The sequence below is a fragment of the Condylostylus longicornis genome, unplaced genomic scaffold, assembly GCF_029603195.1.
Source record: "Condylostylus longicornis isolate FDR11 unplaced genomic scaffold, ASM2960319v2 ptg000153l, whole genome shotgun sequence".
Classification (NCBI taxonomy): Eukaryota; Metazoa; Arthropoda; class Insecta; order Diptera; family Dolichopodidae; genus Condylostylus; species Condylostylus longicornis.
The window spans coordinates 543,297-566,511 of NW_026578121.1; the positions used below are offsets into that span (position 1 = coordinate 543,297).

The 23,215-nt window shown below is 21.8% G+C and overlaps 2 protein-coding genes across 2 annotated transcripts in view; both read left to right on the forward strand.

Moving 5' to 3' along the window:
• The first annotated feature begins 5,287 nt into the window (after window positions 1–5,287).
• Window positions 5,288–14,384, forward strand: LOC129615943 (ATP-binding cassette sub-family G member 4). Its single transcript, XM_055531381.1, has 10 exons — window positions 5,288–5,820; window positions 11,866–12,036; window positions 12,143–12,279; window positions 12,347–12,492; window positions 12,564–12,802; window positions 12,870–13,280; window positions 13,347–13,447; window positions 13,518–13,673; window positions 13,831–14,036; window positions 14,095–14,384. Exons 1-10 carry the CDS (start codon window positions 5,490–5,492, stop codon window positions 14,234–14,236), a joined length of 2,040 nt encoding a protein of 679 aa, XP_055387356.1. The 5' UTR covers window positions 5,288–5,489; the 3' UTR covers window positions 14,237–14,384.
• Window positions 14,385–17,923: 3,539 nt separating this feature from the next.
• LOC129615886 (ABC transporter G family member 18-like) overlaps window positions 17,924–23,215 on the forward strand; it is a 65,048-nt gene continuing 59,756 nt past the window's right edge. Inside the window, exon 1 of the mRNA XM_055531294.1 lies at window positions 17,924–18,149. The gene's annotated coding sequence lies outside the window, so the exon portion shown is untranslated. The remainder of the gene's footprint in view (window positions 18,150–23,215) is intronic.

Here is a 23,215-nt window from a genome sequence, read left to right on the forward strand (position 1 = left end):
ATGTCATTGGTCAATTTTCAACCGCAATTGTCTAATATTATTGGTGAATATCAATCAACTAGAAAGTCAACTAAACAAAAAACGTGTTTACTAAACTATATTATTTAATTAATGCTATTGACAATTATCAAATATAGCGAAGTGGACATGCACTAAGTATTAACATGTGTACATTATACAAATAATCTTGTAACTTTTCTATAATTTTAAAATTTTAAATTTGTATCTAGTTGTAATTAATTCAATTAATACTAAAATACTCAAATATTTTATATTTATATATTTTTATGGAGGAATGTACTTAATTACGAGCTTTAAAACTATTTGATACATATATAGAAAATTAAGTTTATAAAACATTCGTAAAAGGACTTATTAATGTCAGAATAAAAGTTTTAGCGAGAATTTCATTAGTATATCCGGGTTCATATAGAAAATATAAAAAATTTAATTACAAACGTTTTTAGTTAGAAATTAAGCAAAATATTAAAATCTTATAATTACTTATTTAAGTTTTTTCAATATTTTTAGGATCCCATACTGATAACTAAAATATTTAAATTTTTTTTGTTATTTCCTGGGATTCTATTTCATGATAACACAAGTGCAATTGGAAATAGCAATAATTATTGTTGTTTTCTCTCATGTTTCTATGTATACATAAACAATGCATATTAATATTGTTTTATACTATAGTCATAGAATATTACACATTATATATGACTATTTATGTTATCTTTGAAATTACAGGTATATTGTAATATACCATACTATTCAGTTTGAAAGAGGTAACTGCAAGATTATTGCAACTTCGATGCTTGCCATAGTGCTTCAGGTCGTCAATTTTGAATTACTTTACCAATTAACTTTCTTATATAAAACAAATTTTGCGATAATTTCTAATTTCCTTTTGCTAACTTCTTTTCCCTTGTACAGAAATATCAAGATTTCTTCAAGATTTATAAATTGATAGTTTTATAGGTTTACAATGCATATTAAGGTTACTTAAGCAAGTGATAAGGATAAAGTTCATTTATTATTGTAAGCAAATACAATTTATGGTATAAAAACTTTATCACTTATGAACAAGGGTTTTTTATGTATATTAATTGCATATCAGTTTAAAATATCTAATTCTATATAATAACCATAATAAACTTAACATTTAATCAATTCAACTATACATACATATATACATAATGTACATTAGTCATTTGCTTTTAATCCAAATTGATTCAAGTTCATGTTAAATTTTTTGTTTTTTTTTAAATTTACGAGTATATGTAAGTACTCTAAATTCTAAAGTATAATTATAACTTGAAATGAAAAAAAAATTATCTTGAATACGTATTTAGTACAAAGTTCATTTTTATAATTTTATAGTAGATATCTAGAATTATTTTTAATTAAATCATAAAAGTTAAAATTTACTGTAGTCATGTGTATATATCATAAAAATGAAATATTTGTAACTCAAGGAATTTCAATATAGCAGCAATATGAAGTTTTAGATAATATTGTACATTTACTTAATATTGGTCTATTATATGCAATAATATTTTTGTATATATGCATATGTACATATATATATACAATATATATTATTTTACATTAGTTAAAATATTCAATAATATATTTTTTTGTTTTAAAATCTCTTCAAGCGTTTATATTATAATTATTATCTAATATGTAGGTACTGCAGAATGTACAATGAGATAGTTATTAATTATACTCTACGTCAGTCACTAATTGAAAAATCTATTCGACAGTTGAAATCAACATTAATTTAAGTAATAAAATACAGGTATACTTTTATAAAATTATTATCAGTTGCAAATAAAACTATCCAATCATACTTTCAGTTTCTGCAGATTCATGACGAGCATGTCTGAACGAATTTTTTTTTGAAATTTCAAAAATTAAAAGTGAAAAAAATAATTTTTTAGATTCAAGAAATTATGATTAACATTCTTACCAGATTCAAGAAATTATAATTAATATTCTTACTCTCATAGTATACACAGAGTGTGTCGAATAAGATAGCAAATACTTTCAGGGATGATTCTTTGGTCAAAGTAACAGTCGGGAGCTTGTTTTACATGTTATTGATTGCTCTTTGTTTTCGGTTCTATAATGAATTAGATTTAAGTCATACTTTCTACTCCAACTCGTACAATTTTTTGCTAGTTAATTAATCAAAGAATCATCTTTGAAATTTTTTGAAATTTTACGTGAACAGTCCTGTATATTTGAATATTTTTAGTAAAATCTGCTGTTAGAATTATTTTTCAAAGTTATTAAGATTTTTTTCAAGTACCTATATTATGTACATATAGGCGATTAGAATAGTTCTTATATTGTTTGAAGATAAATGAGGAAAAAAAAAACATATTGGAATTTTTAAAATTGACTTACTTTAAAATTCATACATTAAAATTCAATATGGAAATGTTGTATATACATATATATATGTATGTACTTATGCTAATAATGTGAAGCTGTAGACATTTTTAGCTTCTTAATATTCTTACAATTTTCTATTTATTTAACTAATTTACTTTCAAGTAATCAACAATATATTAAAGCAAACTAAAACCTGTATTTTTATTAGCAAATTTATTTTGCAATTATATTTAGAAAAAAAAAATTAATGTGTGTAAATAAAAATAAATTTTGCAAACTTTACAATTGATATATTTATTTATTTGTTATGTATATATGTATGTATACAAAAATTTATTTAATTTTAATGTCGTGAAATTAAAAAATTTAAATTAAAATAATTTCCTTTTTTGTTTTGTCTTATATTTTATTAATATAATGTACAAAATATAATAAATTATATTACCATATTATAAATACTTGTGCTAAATATTTTAATATTTATTTATAAAAACATCTATTTTAATTTACATACATGCATATTTATATATATTTATTTGTTATTATTACCATTATTGAATAAAAAGATAAGGAATTTTTTCAAGATCACACTTTTGTTTTGTGCTAAAAAATATATATGTATTTGAAATGTACATATGTAAGCTAAGCTCAAAGTTCAAAAGCTATTGTACTGATTTTTTTTCATTGTAGGTATAGTACACATTATGTATAACAACAATGCTCACAGTGATGCAATCAAAATTTCAATATTCAATTCTAAATAGGAACTGGACTTTTTTGCTGGACTCTTAAGATCGATTTTACATTTTTGCGCATATAAAGTTAAATAATTAACAAATTTCCTTGAAATTAAATATTTAAATTCGGGGTATTACAATGAACCTATAAATTTTTTGGAAAAATGAAGGCTTGAAAATCGAAATTAACATTATAAAGAATTTTTTAAAACGCTTTTTTATTATCTTTCTGTAACACCTTCACAAAATTAAACAATATACATTGCAGTCGGTTATCTGCTGACTATACATCAGATTTTCTTTTAGTTATCGCAGTTTGATTTTGACAGTAACTTAGCAACTAAAAATTTACTTTAAAACCTCAGCGCAAATAAAAATGTACAAGGCTTTGCAAGAAATTGTGAAAATCCATGTAATAAATATTTTTTTTAAACGGATTGAATTCAACACTATTAACTACATAACTGATATTTTAGAAATATTTATTTTAATTACCATATTATAGGTTTATAATTTATAAACAGACTTAATGTATGTTTCTAGAACTTTATAAATTTAAATATTTGAAAAGATTTAAATGTGAGTGGTATGTAAAATTAACTTTTTTGTTTACTTTGCATAAAGAAGATCAACAGTTTTTAGAACAAAAATTAAAATTGAGTATAGCTTCTACTTATAAAAGAAAAGTAATTATTAAAGCCCACACATACATATTATGTATACATGATTGCTTAATACAATGTAGTATAAAACAAAACTTACACTTTTATTTTATTTATTGTCAATATATTTAATTTTAATATATAAATGTGTGACAAATATTTTACTTGTAAATATAATTATGTATATATTAATGTGTTTACATTATTAATCAACTCATATTACTGCAAACGTGATTATTCATCAATATTATATTATATATTTAATTTTTTTGTATACATATTTAAAAATAATAATCTGAGAATATAAGTTTAATGAATCATGTCAAAAAAATAATTTAAATTTCATGTGTACAAAACATATACAACACATAAGAGCTTCGAAACAGAGTTTATTTATTTTTGCAACAAAAGAAAAATTAAAGAATAATGTACAAAAGTTTGAATTCATTAATTGTATGGGGTAACTACGAGCTGAATTGTGTTTTAATAATGTAGCGTTGCAATTTCGGAGTAGGGTAGTTCATCCGTTTTCAATTTTATATAATTGAATTGCTTACTCTTTTTGTTTGATTACAAGTGGAAAATCAAATTTATTATACCTAACGAATTAAATTCAAAAATTAACCTATACTCATTGCAATTAATTATAAGAATTGATTACTATATTTGCGTTCTACTTACATGAAAAGAGAAAAAAATGTGTTAAGTTGAAAATAGTTTTGTAAATTAAACAAAAACAAAAACAATATAATAATGTGTTTTAATAGTTAGACCTAAATATTACTTATAAAATTTTAATTTCGAAGTAACAGTGACACGAGAGAATTTAATTAAATAAGTTTTATAACTGAATACAATTACTGGTCTCTTGTATCACTCAAATATTAAAATTCAAAATTTGGCATTACATTATAGAAAAGCTATTAAATCCATCTACCGGAAAGATTCTTACAATTAATCGTATTTAAATGATTGGCTAGTAGGTAAAAGCTATTTGACGCGAATTTTACACTACTTAAAGGAACACAACGTGTGCAATAAATGTAATCAGTGAAAAAATTAAACTTTTTAATATAAAACTAAATATTCGGTGTATTTTTAATAATTTAATGATTTTATTCATAAATTAATAATTTATTTGAATAATTGTAATTATTATTATCTACATATGTACGTGTATAATTCTTGTATGTATATATGTATGTATGTATATGTAGATCAAGCTATGCATTGTAGTAAAGAGTCATAATTTTGCTTTCATTCTTTGTTTTTTCTTTTGCTTTTTATTATATACTGATAAGATTAATTCCTTGTTTAAATTTAAAATAATTTGAAAGAAAAATAATAAATAGTAAGTAATAAATAATAAAATCGCGTATTAATAATATATAAGTATATCTATATTAAATATATGTATAACAGTTTGCATGTATGCTATCAAATAATTATTAATATAAATTTTTTTCTTTTTATTTTTCTGCTTAGTTTTTTCTTCAATAACTTAAGAATAAACTTAAAGTATACAATTAAATTGAATTTAAATGTGATTTTAATTTCATTGTGTTAATATCAATAATCGGGTGTCAACAAATTTAATTATAAAATTGATTTAATCGCGGCAAATTCGATTTGTAAATCGATTTCGGTAAATATAACGGGAAAATCAAATATCATTTGATAACATAAAATGGAATTAATACAAGGTGATGCTCGAGCTTTAACTGGTATTATGGTTAATCAAGAAGAGAAACCAGTATATAATGGTACGACAGTACCATTAACATCATCATCATCAGGAGCAGCAGCAGTATCGCCATTATCATGTACAACATGTAATAATAAAATAAAACAATATAATGCAAATGGACAAATACAGGAAATTGTTAATGTTATAAAACAACAAGATAAAAATGATAATAATGCAACAGATTTATTTTCGCAATTACCAGCTAGATCACCAGTTGATTTAGAATTTAAGGATTTATCATATACGGTTAATGAAGGATTTATTAAAAGAAGTAAGTAATATTTAAGTGATTTTTTATAATTTAATCAAAAAAACATAATTATTAATGTTATACAATATAATGGTGAATATTTTTAATGAAAATACTAAAAATGGATATTGGGGACGAAAATTATTCAAAAATTATAAATTTAATTTTAAAATTGTTATACTGAGCCAAGATTTCAAAAACAATAAGGACTATTAATTTGTTTAAACTTAATTTAGGCTTAAAATTTAAAATTAAAATTTTGCCGTTATTTTATTTAGTATTTACCATAACGGTAAATTTGGTTATTCTAAATGTATTACAAATTTTCTAAGAATTTCTGTTTGACAAAAGATTTTATAGTAATATAACAATTAGATTTCGAAAAATTTATTGATAAAATTATCCGTGAATTCAAACAAGATTTCCAATTTTAGTGAATTAAAACAAGTTTTCGATTAATTAACATTGGAATTATAAGTACTGAAATTTTTAAAATTGCAAAAAATTGAATTATTTAAAAATTCACAGTTCAAGTATAAAAAAAAATATTGATAATTTTATTTAAAAAACGTAATAGAATTATGCATTTTACAAATAATCACGTATTTAATTCGTATACGCAGAAAAATCTCTTCCGTCTTTAAAATTGTTCACTTGAAAATTTTCATAACTTTAGAAAAAATTATGTGATTTAATATATAATTAAATTTTTCGGAAGAATAATGAAAATTTTTACTAGGTTTGAAAAGAAAAGAGAAAATGATAAAATCGGAATTAATTTAATTTAATTTTCTTTTAAAGAACCGAACTCTTCCTACATATATGTGACGTAGTATATTGCATCTATTTAAAGGTTGCTTCTTGAATTAAAGAGAAAAAATTAGATTTTTTAAAATTAGTTCATAATTTTGTGAATTTTCTGAATAGAACTGAATTATTTAATGTCGAAGACTGGCAAATCACTATTAAATTTTGGTAAGGTTGCCAGTTGTCATTCAATATATTATCCAAAATGTAATCGACACTCGTTTATTATGATGATGATCTGAATACGGTAATAATTTTTCCATTTAATAATTCTGACCTGCATTATAAATTTTGTTTTTATAATTTTTAAGTTAATAAATGAATTTACGTCATTTTAAACATCAGTAATTTACGATCTATTATTGAAATTGTAAAAACAACTCGTATACATACATATATTGAATTTATATAATATTTATTTGCAATATACGTATAATATGCATTATATTAGAAAATAATAATAATTAATTATTATTTCTAATTATTATAATTCTATTATATTAATAAAATGTTATAATTTGAAAGTTTAAATTGAAATTTTTGAAAATTTTCCAGGCAAAATGCTATAATCTAATCATTTTAATTTTCAATCTTATCATACAATAATATCATTTTGAATAATAAAAAAAACGAAAAATTATTATTATATTACATATATTTGTTTGATTATTATTTGCAAGGTAAAACAAAGTACGTATTGAAGATATTTTTATTATTTCTTTATATTTAAAATTGAATTGAATTTTAAGCTTATTTGCACGTAATTTATATAACGAAAATAATTAAAAAAGAATCAACGTGCGTATAAAAGTAAATTTGAGGTTATGATTTTTTTTTTCGAAATTATTTAATTAAATTAATTTTAATATTATTTACCAAAAATATTAATCGCCTCTTAAATAAAGTTTAAAGAAAATTGGTCTTGCAATAAAATATTTCAGAAATAATTTCAAACTGTTATACAAGTATATTAAAATAAACGGTGTAGGTTGGTAATATGTCCTAATTTATTTATATAAGTTAGAAATTAACAGGAAGATATTTGTTTTTAAATTTTATGTGTGTACTTCCAGTGAAATATATTTAAACACAAAATATAATAATTATTTGACAAACATTAAAATTGATTTCTCTATATTATTTTAGAAATTATTTAAACAAATATGAACCAGTAGGGTAATTAAATAAAATTACAAAACTCTTTTTCTAATAATCAAAAGTTAAAGAGTAAATAATTTTTAAATTACAATTAAATAATATAAAAATATATAGGAATAGAAATCTTGATAGTAAACTTATTGCACTTTGAAAATAATCTAATCTTATACATATTATACGTAGAATATAATACATAGGTATACTCAAAATGTTGTGATACCAATTTATTATTATTATACAATAATTAAATAGCAACAATATTGTAAGAATTTAAAAATTTTTTTTAAATCAATTTGTTTTAGATATTATTAATATGAAAAGTTAAAATGTTATAACAATTAAAATATATTATACACAATGATAATTATAAATATAAATATTGAGAAAATTTTGAAAATTGACATATTCGTTTGCATGTAATGCAAATACTAATTTTGTAATTGTCATAGAAAATTGTAACTTTGTTGTTTATAAATAATTTTTAAAATCAATTTGTATAAAAGTTTAACTCTTAATATTTTAAATTCAATTTTGAAATAAATGCAATTAATTTACCCGTAACATATATTCGTTATACGAGTATATACATTTAGGGCAAATGTCAATAACAATAACAAATTCTAATTTATAACATTTACCGCTGTTTCTCAGTATGTCAAAGATTTGGTGATCATGATAATTACGTCATTCGCTTAACTTTGCAAATGACAATCATCTGCAATTAAGTGTATTAAAATGCTTTCTTCATCATTCATTTTGTCATATAAAAAAATCACTTATACGAGTATGCAATAAGAAATGTGAAAAAAGAAACTAAAATAATAATCAGATGCGTTGACAACATACAATTCTAATTTATGATGCGTTCGTCATGTCGCATCAAAATTTTGTGGCTAGCGTTAGTTGCAAATCTTTGATATACTGTGAAACGGCCTACTTTTATATCGTGCTTAAGACGTAATTTTTTAAGGATTTCACTTTTATTATTAAATTGTCATTTTGACAAATAAGAAAAAATTCTTCAGTGTCACTTGTTTTTGATTTTTAGTTCATACTTTTACAATTTTCATAAAAGTTTATTCTTCTTTTAATATTAATATTAATATTATACTTAAACTTGAAAATTGATAAAACAAAATATTTAATAAAATTTTATAAAAGAGAAAATCAAGAACATAACGGAGCTTCAATGAGGAATATAAATTGAATCTGGACCGAAAATACAATAAAAATTAACCAAAAAAAAGTATTAAAAAGAGAAAAAAAAATAAGTTTATTGCGATTCTATAATATTTATTTCTTTGTACCACATACCATGTTTTTTTTATTATCACCCCTATGTTTACATTTATTTTAATTCATTTGTATATACATGTATATTTAATATAATGAATAAATTCAAAATTAAAGATTTAAAAACCATAATTAAAATACAATTTTATTTTAAATAAATTTTATAATTACATACATCTTATATATTTATATACAGTATAATACCAGTGTTTTAGGGAATACCGTTAAGGTTAAAGTTCTTTGAATTAAATAAAATTGGAATACTGAACTGAAAAATTAAAAAAATATAAAAATAAAAATATAAACAAATATAACAATTATAACAAATAATTTTGTTTTGATTTATTATCAAAAAAAAAAAAAAATAACCAGTTGTTTTTTTATATTTTAAAATAAATTACCATAAAATTTAGTATTAATTATTTTATTTATAAAAAAATCAAAACAAAATAGGATTCAAAATAATAAAATATATTTATATAAATACTGTATACGAACTACGCATATAAATTATAATATTGGAATATGTATTTGATGTGTGGGAAGCAATATTTGATTTGAAGTGCTAACTTTATTAAATGTCATTTGTAAGGTATAAAGTTCATAAAATTAATGAACTTTGAACAAATCCATTTTGATAAGAAAATCAATTTTATATAATAATTATCTTATGCATACTGTACGTATCAAATAATTATTAACTTTTGTATATTTGTGTACAATATGTGAAATTATAAATAAATTATACCACATATTAATTTTTTAATATAATTGTATGTAAATTTTTTATTCATACATATTTTCTAATTTGAAAAATGAAGCTATCTAGCGACGTATGTACCTATAGATTATGACATTTAATTTCATATTATTTCAATTTTCTTATATAAAATTATTATGTATACCAGTTTCAGTTTTAGTATTTTGTTCTTATCCTAAAGACGGTGAAAAGTTTAATTAATTTAAATAAGGAAATAATTTATGTATTTTATGTATGTAAATATACAGGCCGTTTCTCCATATAGAAAATGCGGGCAACTGACGTTGGTCATGAATTACAATGCAACATGCCGTACGCGTCATAAATTCATTTTATGTTGACAACGCAAATGATTATTATTTTAAATTTTTTTTTGCATTTCTTTAATAATGTTAATGTGTAAGTGAGAAATAATTTTTTAAAAAATATCAATTGCGAAAAATGCTTAATTGCAGATGATTGTTGGTCGATGATAATTTTTTATAAGTAAATTATATTTTTGACATTTGAATATATTTCTTTTACCGTAATTTCATTTAACTTATTAAAATGTCAATTTAATAAAATAGAAAAAATGTTGCAAATGTCATTGTCAAGAGTAACAGAAGATGTTATATTATTGTTTTGGGAATTATAATAAAATTATATATTTGCTAAGGGAATGCGTGATAAGCCTAATTTTAATCATTTAAAGCTATATTTGAAAGTACTCCAAGAATAGGGAAGAAGTACTTGTTAAGAAAAAGTGTTTTCCTCTATTGCTTAATCTGCAAATTTCATTATTATTACTTATATATTAATTATCCCATTACACAAAATTAGATAATGCTTTACTTATCGTAAAATCTACATTCACTGCTTGTTAATCTTTTCGTATAGTATTAAACATATTATTCACATTATATATGATATTTAAGTTTATGTTAATTAATTTCTTTAATAATTATTTTTTTAATTGACATAATTTCATTTTATATACAAAAGATAAGAAATTATATATTTTCTTTTATTATAATATGAACGAACAATGTAAAATTTATTGGAAAATAGTAAAATATAATAAAAGATAAGAATTTTTTCTTTATTTTAAATATTTGCTTATATTACAATAATATTAAAAATGATCTTTTAAAGAAAAAAATGTTGACTAAATAGATTATTTATTGATTAAAATTTGATTTACTTTTAAAATTTAATAATTTTATAATATGTAAAACATGTGCAAGATGCACTCATTACGTACATCGTATATTATTTACAATTTATAAGTCATTAACATCAATTATAATTTTATGTATGTATGTAACAATTATTGTATTATCATTCCTATTTAAATATGATATGGTGTAAGAGATGATTCTCATGTGTAATGTAGTTAATTACAATATTTATTGTAATTTGCAAATTTTTGCAAATAATTAATTATTGCCCGTAACAATGATAGTAGGTAATTCAAGTTTTCTTTGCATTACAGAAAAAAATTTCAAAAATTTTAATTTTATTGTTAAATTTTTGTCCTTGTACGTAAAAAACTAAAATCTTTTTACGTTATTGAAGGTAAAACTGGTGAAATATCGCAAAAAAATATCTTTTTTTGACATTATTAAACGATAAAGCTTTATGTTTCTCTCTCAATCGGTAATTATGCTGTGTAAACACCTAAAAGACAAAATTTTTAATATTATTGTATATGTAAAAAATATTATTAATCATTTTTTGTTTTTTTTTTTGCGAATTATTGATTTATGGAATTTATTTTTGGATAATTTTTTTTTTATGCCATCATACTGTGCAATTTTGTAAGGTCATTTAATAAGACAGTTGAATACGATAATAAAAGTAATCATGTAACTATATGTATATAATAATTCCTTTTGATAAATGCACAGAAAATTTTGAGGTTATGTTGCCAAGGTATATTTTTGTTCTTGTTGAAGTTTCAATTTCATAATTTTCGTTTTTAAATTCCATTGTTTTGTTATAGAAAATTTAAAATATTGACAAAATATAAAATATTAATTATTTTGTCTATGCCTCCATATATATAGCTCCAAAAGAAATCCTTCATAATGTTGGTGGAAAATTTCCTGGAAGTCAACTTATTGCAATTATGGGCCCATCTGGTGCTGGTAAATCAACATTATTGGATGTACTTTCTGGTTTTAAAACAACTGGAGTTACAGGAGCAGTTCTTATGAATGGTAGACCAAGAGATTTAAGTAAGTATTTTAATATTCTTTTTATTTTATATAGGTATAGTAAAATATTAATAAAATTTATTTTGAAAAATTTTTTGACAATTCTTATTTATTTCTGTATACATAGATGCCTTCAGAAGACAAACTTGTTATATTACACAAGATGATAGACTTCATGAATTATTAACTGTGGTTGAAAATATGAGATGTGCCGCTGAATTGAAATTAGGAAAAAATTTATCATATGAACTTAAAGAGAGAAGGGTAAATTTGTTTAAAAAAAAAAATTGAAAATTTGAATTGGGTTATTTTTTTTTTGATTATGTTTTAGATAGAAGAAATTCTTTTGATACTTGGTCTTTATGAACATTCTGATACTTTAGCTAAAAAATTATCTGGTGGTCAGAAAAAACGTTTATCAATAGCATTAGAATTGATAAATAATCCAACTATAATGTTTTTAGATGAACCTACAACGTAAGCAGCATAGTCATAACAGACAAGTTTTGAGAAATTTATATATTTTTATATTTTATATCTATTGACAGTGGATTAGATAGTTATTCATGCTGCAGAGTTATAGATTTATTACAAAAATTAGCAAGTCAAGGAAGAACTATAATTTGTACGATACATCAACCGACAGCGAAACTTTTCCAAAATTTTGATCTTGTCTATGTTTTATCAGCCGGAAAATGTGTTTATCAAGGTGGAACTTCAAAATTAGTGAAATTTTTACAAGAAGTTGATTTACCATGTCCAAAGTATCACAATCCAGCAGATTATAGTGAGTATATAGAAAATAGAATTTTCAAGAATTGTGACATTTATTTTAATATAATCATAATTTTTAGTTATTGAATTAGCATGCCGGGAATATGGTGAAGATAAAGTTGATTATTTGTGTAAAGAAATGCAAAATGGTCGTAATATTGAATGGTTTGAAGATCCTTCGAAAATATGTAAAGCAGAAGATCTAATGAGAAAAAACCCTGTGCCACCAAAAACAAAAGCAAGATCATTGGAAGATACAACAACTTGGAATCAAATTAAAATTTTAATGTACATGGAATTTATGAAATTGAAACGAGACTCGACCTTATCACATTTGAGAATAGCTGTTAATATATTTTTGGCAATTGTTTTAGGACTTTTATATATGGATGCTGGTAATGAAGGTTCAAGAGTTGTTGATAATTATTATTTATTATTTGCTATTTTAATGCATCATTCAATGACAACAATGATGTTAACTGTATTAACGTGTAAGTTAATTTTTTGTTTTAATTGTGTAAGTTTTTGAAATTTTTTAATTAATTTTTTATTTTTAGTTCCAATGGAAATGAATATTTTGTTAAAGGAACATTTTAATAGATGGTATTCATTGAAATCGTATTATGCTGCAGTATCGCTTCTTGATTTACCTTTATCGGTAATTAAATATACAATATTAATATTTTTGTTACAAATTTTATAATATTTCCAACTTTTTTTCATTGTAGACATTTTGTTGTTTAATTTTCACAATTATAATATATTTCTTAAGTGATCAACCACTGGAAATGTTCCGTTTTGTAATGTTCTTTGCAATCAGTTTATTAATAGTTTTTATTGGTCAAAGCACAGGACTTATTATTGGTGCTTGGTTTAGTGTTGTGGTAAGAATATTTTGAATATGTTTCCAAATCTTTGATTTCTTATTTTGAATTTACTTAATTTTCAATTTTGGGTTTAATTAATTTGTGTTATTTTCGCAATAACCTACATATTCAAATTGTAAGGTTTTAATATTATTTTGTTTCAACAAATTTTCAGAACGGAACATTCTTTGCTCCAGTTTTAATGGTTCCAATTATGATGTTTGCTGGCTTTGGTGTTAATCTAAGAGATATTCCATATTATTTGAAATGGGGCACACATTTATCATATTTAAGATATGCGTTGGAAGGATATGTTGGTTCAATTTATGGTGAAAAAAGAGAAGCTTTAGAATGTGAAAGAATGATATACTGTCATTATCGGTAAAATTATATTTAAAAAAAAAAAAAAATGTTGTAATTACAATTTATTATCTTTTAGGCATCCTGAAAAATTTTTGTATGAAGTTGCAATGAGAGGAGACAAGTTTTGGTTTAATTTCTATGCTTTAGTAATTATTATAGTTTTATTACGGCTTGGTGCATATGTTGTCCTTAAATTAAAGATAAAATCTGAAAAATAAACGACACATGTATTTTTAATTTTTATATAAGACAAATCAACTGATTGTATTTTTAATTCGTGTTTAATGATATTGTTTTAATTATAGTGTACGCGGTTGGTGTTTTTAATTTTCATTAAAATATTATCTACCTTATAATTTTGTATATTAATTTTGTATATGTATGTTTGTGTATATAATTATTGCTCATACTTTTATTTTATATTAAGAAATACCAAAGTATAAATTATTTGTAATTTTTAGAATTTAGGCGATATTAAAAATTTCATTATAATGTTATTAGTTTTATGAGTAAATTTTTTATATATCTGAAATTAGTATGAAAAATTAAAATAAAATACATTTTTTTAAATAAAACATTTAAGTATACTTTTATTTATTTTTTCATTTCAAGTATATAATAAACTTTAAATAATGAATTATTAATAAAGTCGTTATAATAAACCACAGATCCTGATTCCTGATTTAGTTAAGCTTACTTAATTTACAACATACTAGTGTGAGTCTTTCGAAATTTATAGTTTACGAGGAGAAATTTCAATTCAAAAAGTCTGAATTTTAAATTTAAATATTTCATTTTGGTAATTTACGAAGAAAAACGGTATTTTTTTTACCGTTAAATCTAGGAAGTGTGCCTATGTGTAAAATAGTAACAATGTAATGGTTCAACAGCTAAATAATTAATTAATCAGTCGCTAGAGTGCGCGAATAGTAGGAAATTGTAGGAAAAAGCACTTAATCATGTTATTCTACATAAATAAGAATATAATATTAGTGGAAATTATTTTATTACATTCCACATTTTAAATATTTATTGAAAATAGATTCTATTAGGTTCCAAGATTTGAACTGATATGAGACCAAGATTTGAACTGATTTTCTAGTTCTTGCAAAATACTAGGCGTTTATCAAAACAATATAAATGCAATATAAATCTTTCCGCCTAAATAGCATTCATCCCTTGATTTCTAAGTAAGATTTCTGTGTATATGCAACAAATATAATTTCTCGTTTTCTTGCATATGTTATGTAGTAACATTTACAGAATGTTTTAAAAATTAAATTTTATTTTCATCAAAAGATGTCGCTAGTCCGTGTATTTTTTTGTGAATTATTCAAAATTAGAAAGACATGAATAAAAATAAAATTCCTAGTTAATTTTTGTTACAATTGTCAAAAAAAGAAATTTATCCCATTCAATTATAGGTTATAGAATGCATTTGGTTTATTTTTCCTCTTAGTTCTTGTGAGTAAATTTTGTTTATAACTATGTTTTATAATTAATGAATTGCAATATGAATGATTTTGGAATAATATTTAAATAAAAATGTAAACTGAATGTGGAACCTTGCATTGAAATAACACTAAAATGTAGGCCTAATGTGAATTTAAGTTATGCATTTAGAAATCAAAATTGCATTTTTTTATTAACGCATTTAGCATTTAGGTAGATTACATACTAGATGCAAGTAAAAATAATTTCAATGTTTATTTGTTAAAGTAGATTCTTTGATTTTAAGTTTTACGTTTTAGAATGAAAATTTTAAGTCCTTTTGATTATTTTAGTTGAGGTCGAAATGAAAAATTCAAAACATATTTTTTTTAATTAACTTTTTTATGTATATGTACATAAAGATAAGAGTCAAACTCAGGGTCAAGGTCTATTTCGTAATGCGAATTGTATCGGAGTCAGAGTTAAGGTCGAGATCTGGATTACGGTTAGCTTTAGTGTCAGGTTAGCAATCGGTGACGCTCAGAGTTATGGTCGGACTTCAATTTTAAAGAAAATTTATGTTTTTGGAAAAGAAATGGCATCATTTATCTCGTTCATATAGCAGTATTAAGTGTACTAGAATCATTACTTGACTTGAAGCCGGCTTCATTCAATTCAACTAAAACATATTGATTTTTTTTTATTCTACGCATAGGGCTAGTGCATGATTATTGTAAATAACCATGAACCGGTTTCTGAAGTCATTGAGTTTACTAGGTAGGTGATGAACAGTGTCTGAAACAGTTTTGATTACTTAGTTTTAAATGTAATAACAAAACGTCATTTTCGGGATTTCAAGCTGACATAATAAAAAAATAGTTTGAGTTACGAGATAATTTCAAGTCATATTACTTAAACTGTCATATAAACTAGATGATTATTGTTCTAATCTGGTTAAAGAAAAAATGTATATAATTTATATTATTGGAATATTATAAATGTTAAAAGAATATTATAATGTAATTGAAAAGTTTAAAAAAATTTGATTTGAAATTTTTGATAAATGACACTACACTGTAAACCGTTTTTATACAATATCACCTAGTAAATGTAAAAATAGAAGAGAAAAAATATATATGCTATGTATGTATGTATATTTTTTGATGGCAGGCGAAATTTTATTAAAATTTTTTTGTTTTTGTTGTTGTTTTTAAAGAAACGAAAAAAAAAAGCACCATAAAAGAATTCGTTTTGAATCGGAGTGTTTCAGTTTTAGAGTGTTATTCATTTTGAACGGTACAATTAAAAAATAATATTATAATTTTTTAACGGTAAAAGCTCGTGCATTTTTTTTTTATTATTTTTTATATTTTATTGTGTGTTTTCCTTTTTTTTTCTTATTTTTTAATTATATATTTCATTCGTCATAAATCTTTTAATTATTTTTTTTTTTACGGTATATAAAAACATTCGATATAATAAGAAAAAAAAATTTTTGTTTATTGTTTTTTTTTTTTTTCTAATTGTTAGTTTTTTTTTATAACAATTTAAATTCGATAAATTTTTTGACCTAATTCGGTATATATACGGTTATTTTTGGTTAAAATTTTTTTTGTTTTTGTTTTTATTTATTTACAAAATTTTTTTGTTTATAATTTTGAATGGCTGCTTACCAATTCCTTTAAAAAAAGTTTTTTAAGTTATTTTGAAGAAAAATAAAAGTTTTTGATTTTTTTTTTTTCTAAAATATACTTTACTATTATTGTTAATTTGTTATACTACTTATATACATAAATACAAATGCACATGTTTGTTAAATGAATGAGTTTGTTATTTATACATACATATATATGTATGTACATATATTTATATTATAGAAGAAAAAGAAACAAAGAAAGAAATAATAATTAATTAATTAATTCAATTTTGAATAAAGGGTCTTTGAAAAGTGAATGATTAATATTAAAATAAAACAAAAATTTTAATATAACAAAAAGAAATTTACTAAATAAAAAAATTTAGTAACTGCATACAATTTTATGAAATTTATATATATGAATGACGTTTCTGTAGAAGAATATTGTATATGTGTTATACATAATACATAATATTGTTATACATGTGAAATAAAAGTGTGATATTTATAAAAAGTTCAAAGAAACACACAAATATAGCAATTATATATTTAAAATAAATTCATAATTTTTTTTTTTTATTTTAGTATAACACGTTATCGATTTCAATATAGGAAGAAGGTACTTGCATATACAATGCAATTGTAATAAAAACAAAAGAAATTTTTTTGTTATACACATACTTATTCTTTCAATATTAATTATTTTTTATATTTTTCAATTGAATTTTAAATTATGCAGCAGAAATTTTTAAATTGATTATTGTTTTTACATACAATAAAAATTTTATATTTTTTTTTTAATTACTTAAAATTGTGCGAATTTTATTTAGAATTTTTGGAACGAAACATTCTCTATTCGAATACTTGGTGGAGTATAAAATAAAATATTTAAATAAATGTGTATAAAATAATATAAAATCAAAACATTAAATAAATATTAAAAAAATTTTTTTGATGTGTATAAAAAATTAAAAATTAAAATAAACAAAACAATATTTAAATCCTTAAATGATTTTAAAAGTTCTAATTTAAGAAAGTTTTTCAATCATTATATTATTTTAAAAGTAAGTCGAATGTTTTTATATTATTATTATTGTGTTGTAATCCTTAAATACTTCTATAAACATATCGTACCTTCTATTACATATCGTACCTTGAGAATATCTCTAAATTTATAGTTTCGAGTAAATGGAATTTAATGTAACGCTATTTTCATATAAGAAATTAAAGCCCGAAACATTTAAAAATAAAGCGAAATATTTCGGTGATTAAATAAATGTAGGACTAAAATATTTTGAATTACTGCGTTTTATAATTCTCAATTTCTTTCATCAAATTAGTATAAGTCGAAATGTTGCTGCATCTGATTTGAGAAAACTGTGCTCTAATTTAATATGTGGCAGTATTAAATTAAAATATTTTTTGACTTTGATGGGTGATATTACAAAATGTCATGGTATTGAATTTAACAAAAAATATACTTTTTAAAAAAATAGTTCCGAAAACGGAACACACAAAATTTTTGATGTAAAAGCAGTAATTTTTGATACATACATAAGTATATGTAAATGAAAGTGTATATCGTTGCGTGATTTAAGGTAAAATTCATATAAAAAAATATTTTGCGCTTTCAGCTACATTCCTATAGTTAAAAAAGTAAAAATTTTCATATGTTTGCGGTATTATTTTCAAGTTGCGATATGTGTTTCGATTTTATATTAAATTATATATTAATTATTAAGTATATATCGTTTATTTGCTGGAACACTGACAGAACAATGTATAACTTAATTTAGCATATTTGACAAAAGCAAATTTTAAAGTTTCGGAATTAATATTAATTAGACATGGTGTTATTGCAAAAAAAATAGAAACTATTTTAAGTGCTTATTCCTTTATATCTTAGAAACCGTTATTTTGGAGTTATATTATTGTTGCAGCAAACGATCGTGATCTACAATATATGTGCATTTTTATTAAATTTTAATAATTTTATAATTTGAACATTTTGAAAAGTTTAGAATTACATATTTCGAAAACGTCTTCATTTAAAATTTTATGTATGTCTGTATAACGGTATATATAAGGTTCCTTGTCAATTTCATGTGATCTTTACGGTAATATGAAATTTTAATATGGTCTTTTCTTTAACGTACAAAATAAATGGTCCCTAAAATAAACAAACAATATGGTTATTTTTTTTAGTTAAATATTAATTTTTATTAAATAAAATGCATGTATGTTGTATGTATGTGCATTTGTCATAAATTAGTCTGAATAAAAACAGTCACTTTTGAATAGTAAGAATATTGAAATATTAAGAATGTAGCAAAAAAAATATTTTTTATTTGACTAGCAACATACAATGCAAATAATTGTGAATTGCGAATATTGCCATTGAAATTAAACTTTCTTTTTACATACTTATTGTACGTATGTATTTTATATGTATATTTTGATAATCAATATTGTATTTATTATTAGCTATAGGGTGTGAAATTTATATTCTATTATACTTATATACAAAAATATAATCAAATACTTAATAAAATATTAAATACCAATGTTATAAATAAATATTTTGAACATCCAAAACATACATACAAATGTATGTTCACGTGTACATAATAATTATATAATCATTTATGCAGGTATATATCATTACTTATAGATATTTATACATACAATATAACTCTTCAGTTTTACATACATATATAGGTACACACTATCTATACGTATGTATATTATGTTCAATCGCTTTTGCCGGAACTTTCAAAATAAAATTAGCAAAATGAAAAACAGCCTTTAAACTTTCATATACAATAATAATATTCAATATTGACGTATTAATGATGAAATTTTATTGAATATTTTAATAAAAAAATAAAACCGTTATACACAATTTTGTATACTATACTTGCATGCACATGTGTTTCAAACACACCTAAACATACCATTACCATAATATGCAATATAAGCAATATCAATATTTTTCAACATTATTATTTTTATTTGTTGTTCGAATACTTATGTATAAAATTAATTTTTAATTTTATGTAAATAATATTAAAAAGTTTTTTTTTTCCGTTTTACACTCATCCATATATTTACGAATTACATATACATATGCACCACAGGTATGTTTTTAAATAGATTTAACAGTGGCAAAACTATGGAAGTTAGAGAAAAATGTTATATAGATTTACTTTTAGCTATCATCGTAGCCATAGAGAAATAAGTAATCCTTACTTACTTATTTTTCTATGTCGTAGCGCATTGAAAAAAAAAAATAAAAAAAAAAGGTTTAACAAAAGTTTTCGAGAAATTTCGAGTTTTGTAAAAAAAAATTCAAAAACAAAAAAAAACAAAAAAAAAACAAAAATTCTGATTTTGGCGAGCTTTTTATCTTGAAAACTATGGCTCAAATAAAATTGATTGTCAAATCAAAAAGTAGAGAGTAATCAATCGCCTATAAAACAAGCTTCCGCTGGTACCTCTATGTCGTATGGTTCCGAAGTTATAAGCATTTTCTTATAAGTAGGAAAAACCTGGTACCTTTCTTTATAACAGGCTGTAGATCGAAAACGATTATATCTGCATTATCCCCCCCCCGTACAATTTTTTGCTGCAATTATTTGTCACGTTATGGGAAACACCCTATATTTATAGTTATATAAAATCAATTCAATAATGTTTGGGTACGTACATATAATAAAAGAGAATTAATTTGCAAGAATTATTGTGAAAAAGTTGAATTTAAAAAATTTTATTATTAAAAATAAGGTATGAATTCAAAATAGGGCAAAAAGTGAAAATTAAATAAAATCTATGTGTGTCTGTACACTTTTAGTATGGATTTATTTACATATATAGTTTGGATATTAAAAATGTATAAACATTATGTACATATGTATGTATGAACCTGTAAATTAATTGACAATTAAAACTACGTAATATTACTAAATATGTCAAGTTGACGTAAGAAATTTAAGAGAATATTATACCACTTTTCCAGGAAAATAGAGTGAGTACTTTAGTATTTTTGCTCACATAATTTACAAAAACGTTATTCTTGATTGTTTCATCTATAACAGTATATGACCAGATATTTCATTTTATTTCTCTTTAAATGTCAAAATGAGTTGTTCCGGTGTATTTCAATGTTAATTATTTGAATATTATTTAGCCATAAACATACATAAATGCATAAATTATAATAATTAAAATTAAGCAACTTTTTCAATAATACCAAAAGTATATTTTAGATAATGTACAATTAAATTACAAATTATAAATTATTTAATAATAAAATAAGTTGTATATATTTTATAGCGCACATGTACTGATTTTTATAATAGGAAATTTTGACAGTAGAAATATCTACCTAAAATTATAATTTGAATGTAATCAACTTAATCTGTAGCAAAAAAATAAATTCTCTTAAAAAATTATTAAATTATTGAACTAGATAGAATGTTATTATTATTGAATTAAGGCGGAACAAAATAATTGTGTCCTATGCGCCATCTACATTATGTATGCATTCACACTGATTAGAATATTTATGAATATTTTGTACATATTTATTTGAAATAATTTAATGAACTTATTTAATATAGGTCTATATTAAATAATTAAATATGTAATTAAAATAAATATATAATATTTTTCTTAATTATATAAATAATTATTTATTTTAAAAGTCAAATTTATTTCCGAAACGAATGACATGTTTTCATTGAAACTACTTATTATGTATGTATGTATTATGTACTTAATGTAAATATATTTGAGTGACTTTTTTCTTAAGAATCAGAGTGCAAACGTAATTAAAGTATGTTTGACATAATATATTTTGTTCGGTCATTATAAAAATTTTTATTATCACTGAAAAATTTCAAAAGATTAATGTTTTTAATTATAATATATAACAGTAAAAACAAGAATGAAATATATATAATTGACAACTGAAATAGTTTAGATTTACGTATGTTATTGTATATAGAGAATGATATATGTACAAATATTTTATAATAATGTCAGTGTAAATGCACATACTGGCGAAATGTTGATAATTTAGAAAATTAGCTATGTGTCTTTTGTCTTTTTATTCTATATATTATAAAATGATAATGACATTAACTTATTTGAATAACAGTCATTATATTCCTCTTGATAAGGATTTTATAATATTTATATTATTTAAATATGGAGATAAATTTGAAAAAGGAAAATTTGCAATAGAATTAAAACAAAAGAAATAGAAAGCTGTATAATAATTTACAAATATGGATTGTATGTATAACAAGATTTTATAATTATCAATATAATTAAATTTGTTATATATACTTAGACATTTTATTTACTAAAATATTTATTTAAATCTTTGCAAATTCTGTTTTATTTCTGTATTTGATGTGGTTTTTAAATATAATATGTATAATTACAAATTTAAATTGAAAAGAGAACAAAAACGATTTTCCGCGGCGAAATGTCAAAATCCAAATAGAATTCATTGTATAATATGAAAATAATGAATATTAATTTTACCGCTCCGCGGTTATCATGATTCCTAACTTAACAACGGAAATCGTCTCCCGTTGCTGTTTACCGCTTTGTTGTTGTTTTTACACTTATTGTGACAAAGATTTTTATTTTCTGTTATCATAATTGTATATTTTTAATTCGGTATACTTCAAAATTGTCATTTTGACATTTCACATTTATAATATGCATATGATAAGCATATATTTTGAAAAATTTTAAAAAATTAACATCTTATCATAATTAAATTTAAATAATTTTTTAATTAATTCGTAAATTTATTATTAATTAATTATTTCTCAATTTGTTTTTTTTTTTTAAATAAATTATCTTTTAAGCAAATTTATTTATTTTGAAATTAAAATTAATTAATTTTAATTTTATAGAAATGGGCTTATATTTTATCTAAATTATTAATTTATTTTCACTTTATATTAATTAAGATAATTATTAAGACAATTTTGTAATCAATATTTCAAAAAATAAAAGTTTATCAATTGCAATTTAATTCTATAATTATAAATTGATTAAAAAAATTATTAATTACAAAATGGATTATTTTTCGATAAATTTAATTTGTTAATAA